The sequence below is a fragment of the Empidonax traillii genome, unplaced genomic scaffold, assembly GCF_003031625.1.
Source record: "Empidonax traillii isolate 1590-97213 ecotype Southwest subspecies unplaced genomic scaffold, ASM303162v1 scaffold97:size1219025, whole genome shotgun sequence".
Taxonomy (NCBI): Eukaryota; Metazoa; Chordata; class Aves; order Passeriformes; family Tyrannidae; genus Empidonax; species Empidonax traillii.
Genome location: NW_020955290.1, coordinates 1,163,386 through 1,180,880, shown reverse-complemented (window position 1 = coordinate 1,180,880; position 17,495 = coordinate 1,163,386). Strand labels below are relative to the sequence as shown.

At 38.8% G+C, this 17,495-nt stretch overlaps 1 protein-coding gene and 1 non-coding gene across 3 annotated transcripts in view; both read right to left on the bottom strand.

The window, feature by feature from the left end:
* Positions 1–17,495, bottom strand: part of LOC114056567 (ADAMTS-like protein 1) — a 116,425-nt gene that overhangs the window by 18,943 nt on the left and 79,987 nt on the right. For both annotated transcript variants that reach the window (XM_027881865.1, XM_027881866.1), the window contains exons 8-12: positions 16,868–16,979; positions 16,108–16,246; positions 6,032–6,082; positions 1,850–2,054; positions 478–625 (exon numbers count right to left, since the gene is read on the bottom strand). In XM_027881865.1, coding sequence (XP_027737666.1) covers positions 478–625; positions 1,850–2,054; positions 6,032–6,082; positions 16,108–16,246; positions 16,868–16,979 — 655 coding nt within the window. The remainder of the gene's footprint in view (positions 1–477; positions 626–1,849; positions 2,055–6,031; positions 6,083–16,107; positions 16,247–16,867; positions 16,980–17,495) is intronic.
* TRNAD-AUC lies at positions 7,254–7,325 on the bottom strand. Its single transcript has one exon. It is a non-coding gene; the product is annotated as a tRNA-Asp (tRNA).

Genomic DNA, 17,495 nt, shown 5'->3' with positions numbered 1-17,495 from the left:
CTTGAAACTTGGCAAAGGTGCCCATCATTGGCCACCAAGTGCAGAAATTAAAATTTCAAATGTCACTGTTCCATCTTGGAACAGCATGAGGTCATGGGTCAATCTTATTTCACAGGGCTTCATAAAAGGTGCTCTCAATATGTTTCAGGAGAGTAATTTTAAAAATTATTATTATTATTATTATTATTATTACCACTACTACTACTACAACTACTACTACTACTACTACTACTACTACTACTACTACTACTACTACTACTGCTTGGTCTGCTGAACCACAAATTAAAAATGAAAAACCCAAAGCTCTTAAGAAAGAGAAATAGGTTAGTACTCACTTCAAGTTGCTAGCAGGCACAGGAACAGACAGGTGCAAATCATAACTCAGTGCAGGTAGAAACAGTGATGCCAGCAACATCACAAAACTGTTGAAAATTGAAGAGCTCTGAAAAATCTACGAGAACCCTTCTGTCTCATTACCTCTGGGTTTGTAGCAAGGAGTGGATACAATGCATTCCTCTTTTATGTGTGGCTTTGTTTTAGGACTACAGCCTCCTGTATGCATTCCTCTGTGGTCAAGGCAAAGGACAACGCGGTATCTGAGTCCTTGTCCGCAGGTCACGGTGCACTGGATTAAAAAAAAAAAAAAAAAAGGTGTATGTGATACATCATAGGAGTGAAAGGGGAATATGCAACAGAAGTATGCATGCATCAGAGAGCAAAATATGAAGCAGAAACACTCAACCCTGAATATAAAGTATTCATAATATTTGGTAGTTATGAATAAGGTAAAAATCGTCAGAAATTTTTGCCTTTTTGCTCTGAACATTTACTTGATTTGGGCATTTTGCCACTGGATTTCTTTTGCAGGGTCACTCTTGTAATGCTGCCTATGTGGCTTGTGGCCATTTGTCTCCATATTGGATATGTTCAGTAACACCCTGTCTATTTCATCTGGAGCCACTCTGCTTTGCTTGGACAAAGTACTGGGGCTTATAGGTTAACAGGGGTGACCCTCAGGTTTTTTGGAACAAGGTATCAAATGAAATGGAAAACTCTTCTACTTTCTTCTCGCAGATACTTTCTTAAGTGTCACTTATTTTTGCTATGGTTCATCAATTTTTCCCCTCTGTACAGATTGTTTCAGAATTGCTTGCACTTGAGAGGATCAAAACTACCAACCAGTGGGGAGGGCTATGGATACCACCAATATTTCTTTGCTCTTGAATAGCAGCTTTCATCTGGAAATCAGCCAACACTTTGCAATCAGTCAAGGACACCTCATCTGTAGGTGAGCTAGCTTAGCTTCTAAAACACATTTACTTGTTGAGAAACTACAATCAAGGTAAGCCTTTATGTACAAAGTCAAAGTACTTTACTACTTTCATAGAAGGACATTTTAAAGACATTTACTTTCATACAGAAGGAAAGACAAATCAGGAACAGAAAAGTGGAAGTGTCAAACTGCAGACTAATTTACAGCTTTACATATTTCAGGAAATTTCTCAGCAATTAATGATTTTCAATTTATGGCTGCAATGCTGTAATAAAGATGTACCATTACACAATTACTGGGGGGGTTTTGTGCATTTCATTAATATGCCCAGTCTATTATTAGTAGAAGGTCACAAATTAACATTAAAGAGCTGATTTATTTTCCCATCATTCTTCTTAATACACTTTTCCAGAGTGTTTACTTTGAAATTAGACAAACAGCATAATTTAAAACAAAGGTGCTGGTAATAAGGCAAGAAAGCAGTGAATGTTCTTACTTCCACAAATTCACTAAATTATAATTTCAGATATGTTACTAGTGTGGTAAATAGAAAACCAGTAAAGCTAAATTGATTACCGGAGACCATTCCTGAGCAAGCCACTTTGGGCAGTCAAATATATTGCAAGGCTGGACAACAGGCATCTTTGGAGTATACATGCATTTCCATTCTTCCACAGGGCTGATATGCCCCTGAATGTCTTCTTCCACACATGAGATGCTACGGCTTTGAATGCCCCCTCCACAGGATGAGGAACAGGCAGTCCAGGGTGTACTTTCCCATCTGGGAAAACAGAGAGGCATCAAGAAAAGTAACCCTTGCTGCTCCCACCCCCAACTGCACTGCAAAAATGCAGAAATTGCTATCTGCAAGTGTATTTTCTTTTCTGATTAACACCAGTAAAAATTAATCATATATCTATTTTCATAAGTGTCCATTGGAGCAAAGCACGCTCATGGCTAATGTCTTTAGGTCAAATATAAGTAATATGGAACAGCCTCTCTCCCAATAACCCAATTAATACTACCACAGAAAATCTAAATACTTTTAACCTAGTTTCTTTTTTTATTAATTGATGGAATTCAATTGTTTTCACAATTTTTCATATTCTGAGGAATCTTTGTCAAAAAGATTCACTGGAAACTCAGTGTGCTGTGAGGCTAATGTCTCCTTTGCAAGAGAATAAAGGGAAACAGCAGTGTTTTTTTTCCAGGGAAGCAACTCAGCAGAGGAAATAAGAAAAAAAAATTGGGAGAAAATTACTGAAAGGAAGATGTAACTATACTGATAAAATATATGTCCTCTGATGGATAAACCAGATGGACCTTGTTTCCTTGCAGTTAAGGCAGTGAGAGGAACTGAGAAACCATCTTTTCTCTACAGATGCCATCTGAGAGTATAATGACAAACCCAAAGAACAACATATATGTTCTGAAAGGCTATGCATACGTATGAGAATAATTTATTTTTTTAGTGATGCATATACCGTAAGGTGTATTCCTTTACATATGTACGTGTCTGTCCACATAAAATAGTCTGGTATTGCCTCTTGTATATTCAAGCCATTGTCACAGATTTGCTGTGAGACCATTCTCATGATCCAGTGTGGCTATTCCTACATAAACCTGTCCATGCCTGATGGTACAGATGTATGTATGTTCTTCCTATCCGGAAACATTTCACAAAATCATTTTTTTCCCCCAAAGGCAAGTGTCCTTTTGATAAGGACATTATAAATACTGTTTGAAGCAATTATTTTGGTAATAAGATTCCACTTTTTGACTTAAAAATAGTTTTTGTGGAAAACACCATGCCCTACTTCCTCCTTCAGGCAAGAAGTAAAAAACATGAAAGATGAGGATTTTTTTTCTTCCACTTAAAATAAAGGAAATACTTTTGTTAACTAACAATTACAGGATCCCCAAGATTGCTGAGCAATATGAAAAATGTTTATTTTTCTCTCTGATTTTTCATCATATCAACCATATTGTTACCTTTTCCAGTACACCTAGCACTACTTACACTTGGCTACTGGCTGAAAGTACCATAAAACTCATTGTGAAAGAGTTTATACTAATAATTATTTATGAATGTTAAAACCACTAATTAATACTATGACTTATCAAGAGGAGTGGTGAAACCATTTTTACACCATGCCACAGCCATCATTCTGTGTTAATCATGAGTTACATATGCCATGCCATTAGATAAAGGTGTAATTTTAGCAACACTTTTGCTTAAATGTGTTCCTTGTAGTTCTGCTGATTGAGTTTCCCAGCATACAGCTAAGGTTTCTCACTACCAGAAACCAAACTGGAACTCGTGAACTACAAATATTGCTGCAGCCAGACTAAGCCATCTTTTCCCACTCATAAAAAGTGATGGCACCAGGGAATTTCCTGAAGTCTCTGGGACAAGTTTGCAGATGCCTTTGGTAATCTTAGCAATTCCAAGTAGCTTAAATCAAGAAGAGAGTTTGGTCTTAAGGTTCTGTAAGCATCTAAGATAGGAAGATGAAGTTTTCCTGTGGCACAGCTCTTAAAGCTCCTTTCAACACACAAAGGGTGCAACACTGGCTGAGAATTTGTGAAAGGAACTGGTGGTGCATTAAAAGTAAGTACTGTATCTGTTAAATCATACCTTTCCTACCTGGTGATAAAATACAAGTCTGAGGGGTAACAGCAGAGAAATTTTGCAAAGATGCCTTCCCAGATTTGCTCTCTATTTCTGGAATGTTTGTTGCTCTCTTCTGTCCTTGATATTAGGTGCCAGAGAGCTAGGACAACCAAATCAGGGCCTCTCTGGTTTAGTTGTTTGTTTTGTTTTGGGTGAGGGGTTTTTGGTTTGTTTTGGGGTTGTTGGTTTGTTTCGTTTTTCATAAACTGTGCAATTTGAGAGAAAAGGCATTTTTATCCCTCTGACTTGGACCTGTCTCATGCCATCCTCATGGTCAGTTCAGCTTCAGTTGCCTCTGAAGTTTGGAGAAGAGACGTGTAGCTGTGTCTCCTCTCTTGGGGTAAGGGAGGAAGATCTGAGCTCTATTTGTGAGTTCACAAGAGCATGTGAGAGTGGGAGAGTGGGAGAAGAGGGGAAACAGGAGCAAAACAGATGACAGAAAAAGGGGGGCAGAGGACTCAGCAGTTGCAGCCTGAGCAGTCTATGAAGGGGGGACTTAAAGGAGAACAATAAGGTTGGGAGAGTGGATGTAAAGGGATGGTTATGGGATGAGACCATAATCCAGAACAGCTTTTGATCATTTTCAGGGAAGGATGATGTTTTGTTTTGTTTCTTTCAGTTTTACTGAAAGCCAAATACTGCAGAGTATTTTGATCCTTTATTTTTGGATTTTCTTCAGCAGTAAAAAAAGCCTCTGTCTAGCTGCCAGCTCAGAATGCTTTTTACCTAAATACAATCCCTACACTATTAAGTACACTGAATCATCCTCTGATATAAAATTATTCTCTGTCCTTTATCAATGTTCAAGCCCTTTGCACACAATTGAAGTACACTTTGTTTTATTTAAAGCTAGCGTGTTAACGTTTGTATATTCCTTACAAGCAGGTTTAACTTTTGAGGCTTGGAGGTATGGCTTTTTTTAAAATAAAGTGTGGCTTTTTTTAAAATAAAGTGTGGAGGGTGTGGCTTTTTTTAAAATAAAGAACAGAGAAAAGTGTTTCCCAGAAAAATGGAATTAAATGCAGAGATATATTTCATAAGTGTATCTCACAAATATCTTGTGATACTATGTGTACATAAAAATAAGCACTTAGCTAGGAAGAGAAAACCCTAATCCTAATAGCACAGATAACTGATAAATGATGTGAACGTGAATGGCAGTCACAATACTCGCCTAGTAAGTCTCTCTGCACTGTATTTGCACAGGGATGCTGAGAGCTCTCTGTATTAGGCTATGACACAGTCCAAGGGAAGTCTTTCCCTCACCAAGATGAGAGTAGCAAGTTTCCTACAGGGTTCTCTGTGATTTCATAGTCCATAACATAATAACTTAATGAAGAAGGAAACAGCACAATACTATTGCATGTCTAGGTGCTATTTCAAAACCTAAAGGTTATTATCATTCACCTATCAAACATTTTTATCATTAGGAGTCTTATTCACAGCTTTAAGAATAATTACTTATCTGATTATTTCCATGAGAATCTTAAATCTTACATTAAAGACATTTTAATTGTGATATAATTAATAATAAAAATCAGGCCTTGATTCGTACCCGTGACCTCTTATTTCTTAGAAAGGCCAATTAATTAATGCCTCCAGGGAAGGCATTAGCATGGGTTTGTAGGATCAGAACACAACACTAATGCTGTCAAACCCTAAAATCTAACAATTTATAAGCATTCAAGAAGCAGCACAATGAGGGGGGAGGAGAGAGAAAGCCCTTGGTTAATTACAAAGCAACAGGTTATAGTCCTGTTCAGAGAGAAGTAAAGGGAAAAAAAGAAGTGCAAGAGAAAAGGGGAGGTGGGGGCTGAGGAAAGAAAGAAAGAAAGAAAGAAAGCAACCACACACTTAATAAGTCTGCATTTCTGCTTCAGCTAGAATATAATTTCAGTTCTGCGTTGACAGAATTTATTACAACAGGTTAGCACTTGAACATCTCTAGGTTAATCTGTAGGAATTCAGAGCAAGAGAAAAGCAGAATCTGTTAACTTAGTTTGAGAGCAAAGCAGAATTGCAGAGAAGAGAAAAAAAACAAATGTATTTGTTAAGCCTAGAATCTGGCTGACTGTTTTACGTACCGAGGAAGGGGATGGTAGAGGTCATAGGGCATGATCTGCTTGTATCCATCACTGTTAGGAACAATAATGCCAACCCTCTGAGTAGAAGGTACACATAATAAAATAAACACTAAATGATTACATTATACAACTTTTTGTATTTCAATATTGAATTACATTTTACAGCTTTTTGTATTACAGTATTACAAACCAACGAAACAAGACATTTTACCTAAATTGTCATCACATTTAAAACAGAACTTATGCTCCCATGCTATTTTTTCTCACTTGTTCAAAAAACGATTAGTACTTTATTCTAATAAATATATTACTATTTGACAAAGAAGCAATCCATTGCCACAAGAGATCAAAATATTATTTAAATTCATTGTGTTGTTACCTAGCATTAAAAAAAATGTTTCTATGCTTAACACTTATGCTTAATAAGGGAACTTATCTGTGTTTCTGAGACCTCTAGATCAAATCTTTTTTAAAATTATGATATGGTTGTTTCTGCCCTTCCCATAAAATTTCTGCTTTAATAGAAGACAAGATTAGAAATTTGGGGAATCACTGTGCAAGAATTCAAATCTGCAATTCTTGTCTCCTCATAGGAATTAGACCAGATCTGCCTCTTTATTTGCTTTTTTTCTGGAATAAATAAGGAGCTTGAGAGAAGACTAACATGTCAGATTAGGTTTTTTGTTTGTTTGTTTTTTGTGTTGTTGTGACTGATGGGCTTGCTTTGCTGTAGTGTTATTGGTATGATATCTAAATAATATAACATCTAAAGGTTATAGAAAGCAGCAGTAAGGATCAAAATTAGCAATTACCTGAAACATTATCATGCCAGTTATGCATGAGATGGATGTCACTTGCCTTGTTGGCAACTACAGGGTCTCACTGAATTGCTAGCCTGGAATTTCATATTTTATCTGCACTTTTTGTAAATTTTGACTCAGAATAATTCTAACCATGTTGTCTCCCAATTCAGGTAATGTAATGTAATGTAATGTAATGTAATGGCCAGTCTTCACGAACGAAGAACCGGGGAAGGTCTTTCCACCTTCCAGCCGGCGCATTGGATTTTTTAGGTGAGACACAGTGTGCGCGGAACTGAGCCCACCCTTTAATCCTGAGGTTCATCTGCCGGGGCCAAGCACGCTTGGACGGTGGCAGCGAGGTCCTCAGGACGTAGATGGATTGCCTTACAGGGCTAACGAGCTCCAACTGCCCGGGGAGCGGCCCCGACTGGGAATCGAACCCGGGTCTCGGCGTTGATAGCGCCGCGCCTTAACCACTTGACCACCAGGGGCTCCCAATTCAGGTATATCTATTAATATCAAACAGATGATCTCAGAGCACCTCATTTAATACTTTCATCAAAGCCAGCTGAGGATTTGGATAGGGCAGGTAGGCAGAACCACTGAAGAGTGAATACCAATTGCATTGAAATAAAAAGTGTGTCCCTACCCAAGTTGTGGAGAGATGAAACTGGATGACAAGAAAAAAGGTGGGTTTGGGGAGTTCTTTAGAGATGAGAGGTGCTGGCATGCTGCTATAGACTTCTGCAAGGGGGAAGGAGCAAAGGGGAAAGGGAGAAAGTATTCTCCATCCTCAACACAGTTCACTGAAATATGCTATAAGCATTTAAAGGAGTTTTGTCAGGCTAAGGCTGAAGAGGTCTCTTCTCCTCTCAGTCAACAGGGGGTTTATGTGCATAACTTCTCCAGGACAGAAGAATGGATCCCATCATGTTTTCACAGCAAGGAGTCAGCACCAGGTCAGCACACTGGAATTTTCCAGCTGTGAAGCATGAGAAGCAGCTGGAGACCTGGAAATGTGTAATGGGAACTAAACAGTTTCTTCTAAGAGTAGCAGCCTCTGGAACCCTCTGCACAAGTGTGTATATTTGCATCTTCAGAGAGCTGCCTGTTCCCACAAAAATCTCAAAAGCTAGAAGAGGTAGTTCTGGTACAGGGAAATTTTGGACAAGACAAATGGGTCATTTAGACTATGGTCTATGGTTGGAGAAAAAGTCTTTCCAGACTTAGCTTCATGGGTAAACACTTGAAGAAATTAAGAGGAATTGTGTACAAGTATTTTAAGAAGATGGAAAGGAACTTTTTCTGAGGGTTTTTTTGCCCATGCTTTTGGAAATCTGCCGTGTTCCTGACTCTTTCAGCAGTACTGCTGAAGTTCCACTTTTGCACTTTCCAGCTCATCAGCTTGCTGAGAAGCAGTTGGGAAAAACCATTAATGCACCAAGTTCAAAACGAAATAATTACACTATAAAGGCATCTACTGATTAAGAAAGAAAGAGATTTCAAAATATTTCTCACACATTCCAGTGAAAAATACATTCTTCCTAACAAACATGATCTGTACGCATAATCCAGGTCTATTTGTTTTAGAATGCACAATTCCCAAGACCATTTGGATGGAAATAAGCACATCATATCCAAACACTGTTATGATTATGAAATAACATTTTAAAACCACTAGATTAATATTTTAATTGGAAAGGTTTGACCCTCAAAGAATTTTGCATACATAAACTGCACTTCTGGAAACAGTATTGAGCTCCACAGAATTACTGACACTATCCTTGTGCGTATGTGAGTGGCTGCCAAAGGTTCTCATTTTGTAACTGCAAGACTGATTCACAGCAATGTAATCACAAGACCCCCACAATAATACACAATAGCTTAATTTATGACTTTAAAAAAAAATAGCTTAAAGACAACAGAAGAACAGGTGGTCATTGTATCATTCATGACAACTGCATCTTTTCTAGCTAGTCTTGTGTGGAGTTTTTTCTGTGTGTTCCAGAAAAAAACCTCAAGACTAAGTGAGCACTTAAAAAAAGATATTGGAGATTACTTTAGCAGATCATTACTTTTTTGACTGAACAAACTGGTTTAAATTCCATGAATCTACCATTATACTCCAATAAAAAAGAAGGAGGAGATCTACTTTATGGGCTTTGTTTGCTGTATGTTATTGAGCCAATGCAAAGGGCACAGTGTGCTAAATGAACAGAGGAAATATTAATTCCTTCACTGAAATATGAGTGAGTAGGTAACAGGACTCATTCAAAAAATACCCAGAGCTTTGGCAGGAGCAGACGCACAAAGCAAATTATTTTGTTGAGCTGTTGTGTCTCATATGTCTGAAATCTCCCATGCCTTTCAGACCAAAAAGTCCTGTCATATAGTATGCAGATTCCTTTGTTTTCCTCCTGAGAGCTGGCAGCCTCAGGACAGTTGCTCTTCCAAGAGACATGTATGGCTGGAGCAGGAGCTGCATATGCCAGAGGTGGGAGTGCTGCAACCAGGCCTGCCATCTCTGCAAGCATTCCACTTTCCTCTGGAATGACTGTCTGCATTTCTTGAAAGTCATGTTTGAATTTCTCTTCCCCAATTGCTCCTTTTTCTGCTTAAGCTACAGATGTGTACCTTAGGGGCACAGATGACAAGTGTGAATGCCTTTCTCCTGTACCTCCCTAAAGACACCCTCTCTCTGACAAGATGCCAGCACTTCCCACCTCCCTCTCCTGCATGCTGATAAGTCTGAGGTTGGACACTTGTTGAGTCAAGTAGGGGAATGGGTATTAGAACTGGGAGAGGAGCCAGCAGAGAGAAAGGACATCTACCTCCAAGATGCCTCAAGGTCGTGTGACCGTGAACCGGGATAATGTGCCGAGGCCAGGAGTGGTTAGGGGCACCTGCTGCTGTTTTGCTGATGTCCTGCACCCTGCCCAGCCTCTACAGGATGCTCATATGCCTTTGGCTCACAGCCTTCACTTCTACTGAGGTCTCTGTTTTCCAGGGGGTGTACTATTCACAGGGCTAGAGCTGCACAGCTGCCCGTGCTCCCCAGTGGCTGGAGCTATTACACCTCTTTCCTGATTGGGACTTGCACAGCCCAGACTTAAGCCTTCACTGAAATCTGTCAGACCTGAGAGTAAATGATCCGCATGGCAGGGAATGTGCCATCTAAGCAACGGTCTAGAGTATGTTAAAGATATTATTAGTAGCTTAAGTTGGCTGCGGACAGCTTACTCATTAAGTGAAAGGAAACACTGGGAAGACATGAAGAAGTTCAGCCCAAAGGACAACAGTTTAGCATTCGAGCCAGCATACTCATGAGAGCCATGATTATCACCGGACAGACAACAAGCTTATGAAAAAGATTCCACTTTAACACTACAAATCCTGACACTGAGGTGGTGGGTAATACTGCACTTCAGTGCTGTCTGAAGATGCCACACTGTAGCATTATCTCCCTCTGCTACAAGAACACTTCCTGTGTTTAGAAACAGTTATTGAGGTCCTCAAAGACACAGTATCCCTTAATGCTTCCCATGTGTTATTCTGTAAAACTATTACTATTTCCCTTTGGAGCTGGCGTAGGTGACATCTACAGTAACACCACAGGTACAGGCAGCATTGGTTCCTGAATGCCTATTTTTGCACTGAGTATGATAATTCTCAGTTGCAATACCAGTATGAGTTACACTTCTGGTTTCTGCAGCACCATGCTTAGTCCTGATATATAGGTAGTATTCTGATAATTTTATCAGTTTATCATTGTGAATCTTGAAGAACTACCACATACTTTGTATTCATATATTCTTTCATATGGTCTTAGTACTTTACAGATTGGTAAAAGCCAGTATCCCTTACCTAAACATTTTAAAAGGGAATGTCAGTGGATAGTTAAAAAAACCTACTTAAAGAAAAGGACTTCCATGTCAACCTCCAGATAAACCTCTCACTTAAAACAGCATAGCTTTTCAGCACAACAGTATCTTACCTTTATAAAAAATGACTTGTTCATGGTGCAGAGATTTCAAATTCTAAGCAACACATGGTTTAATTATCATTGCCATAGACTGCTAAAAACTGATCTTTTCACAGTGCTTGAAACAGGCGTTATCAATTGCAAGCAGAAAAAGTAGTTCCTTCCTGTACCATGACTGCAATCCTTCTAAACATCTCCCTTTTTTATTCCATTTAATATTTTATGGTGCTTTGGATGAGCAGTGTTTGATACAAAGATGGAAATGAGATGATATTTTCCACTATTAAATGTTAACATCTGAATATCCAGTGAAAATCCATGTAAATTACTACTTGCTGCAGTTTTGGTCTCTTCTAGAGCTTAAAATAGATTCGTTTTCCATTAACTTCATACAGGGTAGACCGATTCCTGTATCTGATGCACACAGCAGACCACGATATATTTGCACACCTTACAGTTTGCTATCTGATGCATCCTGACAAGCTCCGTTCTTTATTTCTTTCTATGTTTCTTTAATATGAATTGTCCTCCTTGAACCGAATTTGCTCTGCTGTTCACATCTTTTAACAGCTTGAATAATGCTTCCTGGTCTACCCTCCCTGCCTTCTCTGATAAAACAATTTTCCAGCTTGATTTAAGTGACTTTTGCCCTGTCCAAAAATTCAAAGTTTTGACTACCTGTTTTGAGAAGAAATTTGCCTATTTAGGCACTGGGAATATCTGCTGGTCATCTTTATCCTGCTCTTGAACTCAGGTGACCCTGATTATGACTAGCAGAACATTGCCACTGCTATCAACTCCTTCTCCATCTACAACTCCTGTATCTGGAGACATAAGTTCTGTCATTTTGAGTCAAATAGTATCGCTATTTCCAACTCAGCCTCCCTGAAAATTTACCCTGCAATTCCTTTCCTGCTACTCTGAATTGGGCTTGGCCTCCTAAATGACTGCTCCCCACTCTCTTTTCCATGCATAATGCACCACTTTAGTTCTTTTCTCCAGCAGCCTTAGTAGTTTCTTGCTACATTCTAAACTGTTAAAAAAATCACCCTTTATAAATGTACATCTGGAATGACTGATGTTTGTTGACTGTGCTGTCACATTTGCAGGCAACACACTCTTCGGTTATACAAGTCTCACTTTTCGAGCACATGCAACTTCAGCCATGCTGGTGGCAAAGTTTTGTTCTACTTTCTGATTCTTTAGCTAAATGTCTTCCCCTGGAATGGCCATCTCTTGCTCTCTTTAGAATCATTCATAGGCATTCACTGACTGTGGAAACTGAGACCAGATCCAGCTACCAGACACAACCAATCTTCAGAAAGCACTGTCAGGCAGAAAAGCTTTCTCACCCTCTCTGCAGCAAAAGAGCTTAGGTAAAAATACTAAAGAACAGAAATGAACATTTGCCTGAGGCACAGAACAGGAAAGAGCATAGTCATGACTAGTGTGCCACATCCATGGAAGAAGCTGGGATGTTGTAAAAAACTTCAGTATCAGTGGTAAATATCGGATATTTTATGTGAGAGACTATTCAAAATAAAGTTTGCATCCTTCATATGTCCTAGTTAAAGGCAATAACAATAAATGAGCCACGGTGTCTCAGACCCCTCTCATCACCACAGGTCTATGACTCCTACTGTGTAAATCAGAAAGTGCAGCTCATCATTTCAGGAACATACCAGCACTCCAGTTTTGTTCATCTTCTAGAATGAATGTAGTAAAAACGGGAACACTTGGACGATGATTGTTATAGAATATAATATCTCTAGAGAAACTGATGACAAACAAAGTAGTATGCATTTGGCAATTTTCTGCTTCAGCTGCCAACTTGAAATGCAATGAGGGGACCTCTGTTACTAATCAAGATATTCTGTGTTACCCTTTTAATAATGCATATTTACTCATTACTACGTAATTTTTCTTTGAAGGAAGTATATGCAAGTTTCATGCACATATCTTGCACTGCCACCCAGGAAACTGTATGCACTTTCACATCACCAAGTATACTGGGGACTTCTCACTATTCAGGATCACTCTGAATGGCCTGAACGGCGTCTTTTATAGACTTTTACTTGTACTTCAGTGCTCTTGTTAAACCACCTGAAAATTAACAACTAAAAAGTATTATTTTATTTAAATTTAAATTTCTTTTGCTGATGCCCACCTCTGCCACCACTGTGTGGATAGTCAAATAAGAATGTCAGAAGAAAAACTCTGATGAATAGGAAGAGGAGTTTGCAATTTTGCTGGAGAACTCCATAAACTGTGGATATCTGAGAGTTCCTTCAGATCCTGGAGTGTGGAAAATTTTGTTTGAACTAGAGATTTCTCCCCAAAGTTTCCACAGCTATTAACATTACTTCTTGTGGCAGGTTTACAGATAAAACTCTAGGCAAATTCCTGGAGTTAAAGTGTTAAAAAGAAGCCTATATGCCAGAGCCTCGCTAATACAAAATTTTTTAGACAATGTCTTCATGAAGTTAGAATTTTTGCTGAACCTGCCTTTAGAAATCTTTATGCACCATTGAAATCTCCTAGAGAGAGACAAGTAGAGCTTTTGTGACTCAGAAATGCCCACATCAGCACATAGCAGCAATGGGCAAAAAACAGGGGAGATTGGTAAAAAAGCAGAACAGCACATCTGGCAAAGCTGAGGATGAAATCTAGAAATAATATTGAGAGTATCCTGGCATGTAAATGAATGATGAGTGTGGCAATAGCCTTTTTCATATTTGTAAAAATTGATTTTTGGAAAATGCTTTTAAATTATGAAAGAAATAGTATCTTCTGCTTATAGCACTTAAGAGTTATCCTAACTAAGTGTTCAGCACACCCAGTCAAATATAACCAAACTTTTTGTCTAAGTAGAAAAAATATTGCATTCCTCCTTCCTTAAAGGATACCAGATAGGAGGGTATTGATGAAAGCTAAAACCCCTCCAGTCTGTGAAGTTTGTGTAGTTAAAAGATTTGCGATTAATTAAATATGTAAGATATTAATGTTAGGTTTTGCCTCCTAAATGGGGAGTGGACTAGATTGAACTGGGTGCTATTTGCGTCAGTTGACATTATATATGTATTGCACATGTATTCACCAGTCAAGGGTGGACTGATGGAGTGTAAGTAAACAGATCTTTTCTTTTATCTTTGTTAGGCATGAGCCAGATCCTAAAAACAGTTGATGAGAGAGGATGTATAGGGCATTGATAATATGTAGGGATGAAAACTCACTCAGTGTCATTACACGTCACATATCCTGCAAGAACACTAATTACTGGTATTACACAGGAGGACAGTAAAGGTGGCCACCTTTACTTAACATGGAAAATGAGTATGCATAAATTATATATGTTTGATAAATAAACATTCACTTCTCCTCTGAGCATGTTGGTTTCATTTTCCATGTTCATTGAGCCTAAGCTTTTTACTCATGATGCCAGCAATACTGCTAATTATTGCCATAGTAAGCACAATATAGTAAAACATTACTGTAGGGTGTGGCTATACCAGGTGCTGCAGAGGCGTTCTGGGAATTGTAGTTTTAAGTACTCTGTTGCACATGCTCACTTGAATGCTTGTATGGGATTGGCTTAGGAAGTTACCTGTGTGACGTGGGATCATTTGAAACTACTATTTAAGCTGTGACTGTTTGAATAAAGACAGATTCATTACACACCAGGTTGGTGTTCACCATGGTCCCCATGGGACTTATTTATTTATTATATTAATAACTGCTACACATTACTATGCACTAAGCCTAAATAGGCAACTAATTGCAGACCTACACAATACTCCTGGTATTCATTTAAACTTCTCTTTTAGCCTACCCTCTGTTGAAAACTTTAATGTAAACTCTCCTATAGTACCCCCCCTCAATTGCTTTATTCAGTGCCACTGTGGTCTTCCACGATTATCTTCTGTGGCATTCACTGACATACCATAGGAACAGTCAGCAACCACTAATCAGCTATGCCTCACTGGAACTGGGTTTGCCAGGAAAAAATTAACATCTTCATTTTATACTGACTGAGCAGAGCAGCTCCCATACAGTAAAGACACTGCAGAGCCACGATGGCCTCCTTGCTCACGCCTCTGACCCCACTGTTCTGCTTCACCTACCCTCTTCCTGACTGTAAGGAAGCCAGAAGTTACCACAGATTTCCTCTGGTTTTCTCTCTGAGTTGTTGATTCTGGAATTCTTTACAATGGCACTGTTGAAAGTAATCATTTGCAATTTGGCATTCTGTGAGGATGTTTCCAAAAAGCCACTTCCTCTCTGTAACAGCATGTACCCTGGGATGGCATAACTGTACTTCTAAATGACTCTCCCTCCCCTCAGGGTCTTTGTATCAACAACTTTGCCTTGGTATGTCTTATATAATACAAAAACTGCTTTTTCCTTTCCTCCCATGCACTGTACAGTCATCTGTCCTACCATTTGAGAATATATCATTTAAAATTATATTTTAAATTATACTTTAAATGATATTTAAAAGAGGGAGAAGTATGAAAAATATCCATATATTCCAAAGGCAAATAACATACTTGACATAGAATTGTATTTTTAAAAAAAAGCAGATTAGAATTTAAAAATAAATAAATAAAGCAACTACATAAAATTACTTTCTCGTTGGTACTGTGAGAGGTAAATTAACCATATTAAGAACCACCTGGATGCAATCCTGTGCAATGCGCTCTAGGATGATCCTGCTTGAACAGGGAGATAGACCAGATGACTTACTGTAGTCCCTTCCAACTTTATCCATTCTGTGATTCTGCGGGGTAGCACAGAGGAGACTTTTGTGCAGGGCAGAAGGATATCGATAATTATAAAAAATTTATTCATTACATTCTTACAAGCTGCCATAACCAAAAGCAAGCTTTTTATAAAGGAGAAAATAAAAAAAAATCAAGAAATATAAAAATAATTCCTCTGATTGTGATGAGAGTAATTTTCCAACAACATTTTCACTAAAGAAGAGTTTTTCCCATGTCACTAACACTTAAAAGACCTGTTGATCTTTGGGATGGTATCAGGTACCATTTGTTTTCTTGTACTTCATAATGATTAATGAGGCAAAACATATTTTGAAGGGAAGAAACAACCATTTCAAATCAGTCCTTCCAATGTGAAGGTGCTAAACAGAGGTGTTCTTCTACATAGTGCATTTTCACATAAGAAAGAGGTTGAATTATATAGGATAAATGACACTGTGCAATAGCAACAGAATATTTTTCTACTTTTACTCATTTAGACCTCAGCCTCTCTTAAAATTCAAGCTGACTGACCTTGCAGGACAAGGATCCAGATTACACTCTTGAAGTTTTGGCTTTGGCTTGATATTTTCAGGATAATAGTGACAGTATTGATCTGCTACTACCCGGTTGTTTCTCAGATCAAAACACTCAGCAGATGTCAGTTGATAACCTGCAATACATGGTGGAATAAATAATATGAGATGTGGTGCTCTTCCTGTTTCTCTCTGAAATGCATTCAAGTTCTGGTTTGGTAAAAAGCAAACCAATTTCAGTTTGCTTCAGTGCTTTTGCACATAGCAGCTGTTGATTTACAGACCAGATTGAAAACAGCAATGTAAATCACATGTAGTAGGAAAACAGATATCCACATATGGTTATAAAAGATAACCAGAATGGTCAAACGAAAATTCAGAAGCCTAGAACAAAAAAGAAGAATCAAAGGCTGAGATTTCTTGGTCTCCAAGTGTTGTGCCCTCAGTTTCAGTATAGACAGGGGACAAATGGAGACATCTTGTGATTCCAAAGCAGTCTCAAATCCCAGCAGCCCTTATGTTCGAAAGCTGTAGCATTAAATGCAGACATGGATATCAAGATGTACTTTATGTATGGAGTCTGGCACAGTGCTAAAAAACTACAGCCTACTACCATTTTGCTAAATTGCTCCCTTCATTTAGTTGTAACTATTTTCATTTTCGGATTTTGCCCATTTCAAAGATCCAAAACTAAGGGCAGCAGCTGGGACAAGTCCTGTATGCAAATGACTCTCTGGATTACAGTGGTAATTCATTACCTCCTCCACAGGATGCCGAACAAGGAAAGAAGTCAGTTTCCCTCCATCGGTGAATGATAGGTTGATAGAAGATGAACTGAACTGAACTGTCAGCAGCACCAGCGTAACGAATCTGAAAAAGAGGTAACATCAAAGAGTGAAACTGATGTAAATGCTGGGAAGAAGTATTCTGCCACATGCATCTTGCAGGTACGAGACATCTTGCAGCTACATGAAATACCGAATATACTTTGCAATAGGAAAATGAAATACACAAAACGAATCACGGATTGGTAGCAAAATCTTTATTGGAAAACACAGTCAAACAAATTTCTGGGCATAATCAGTGACCATTATTGAGACCACATTCTGAAGCAGTGAGTGTAAATGCATGGTTAGCGCTCCAGAATGTATATATGGCCAGTCTCTTCGCGAACGAAGAACCGGGGAAGGTCTTACCCCTTCCAGCCTGCGCATTGGATTTTTTAGGTGAGACACAGTGTGCGCGGAACTGAGCCCACCCTTTAATCCTGAGGTTCATCTGCCGGGGCCAAGCACGCTTGGACGGTGGCAGCGAGGTCCTCAGGACGTAGATGGATTGCCTTACAGGGCTAACGAGCTCCATCTGCCCGGGGAGGGGCCCTGACCA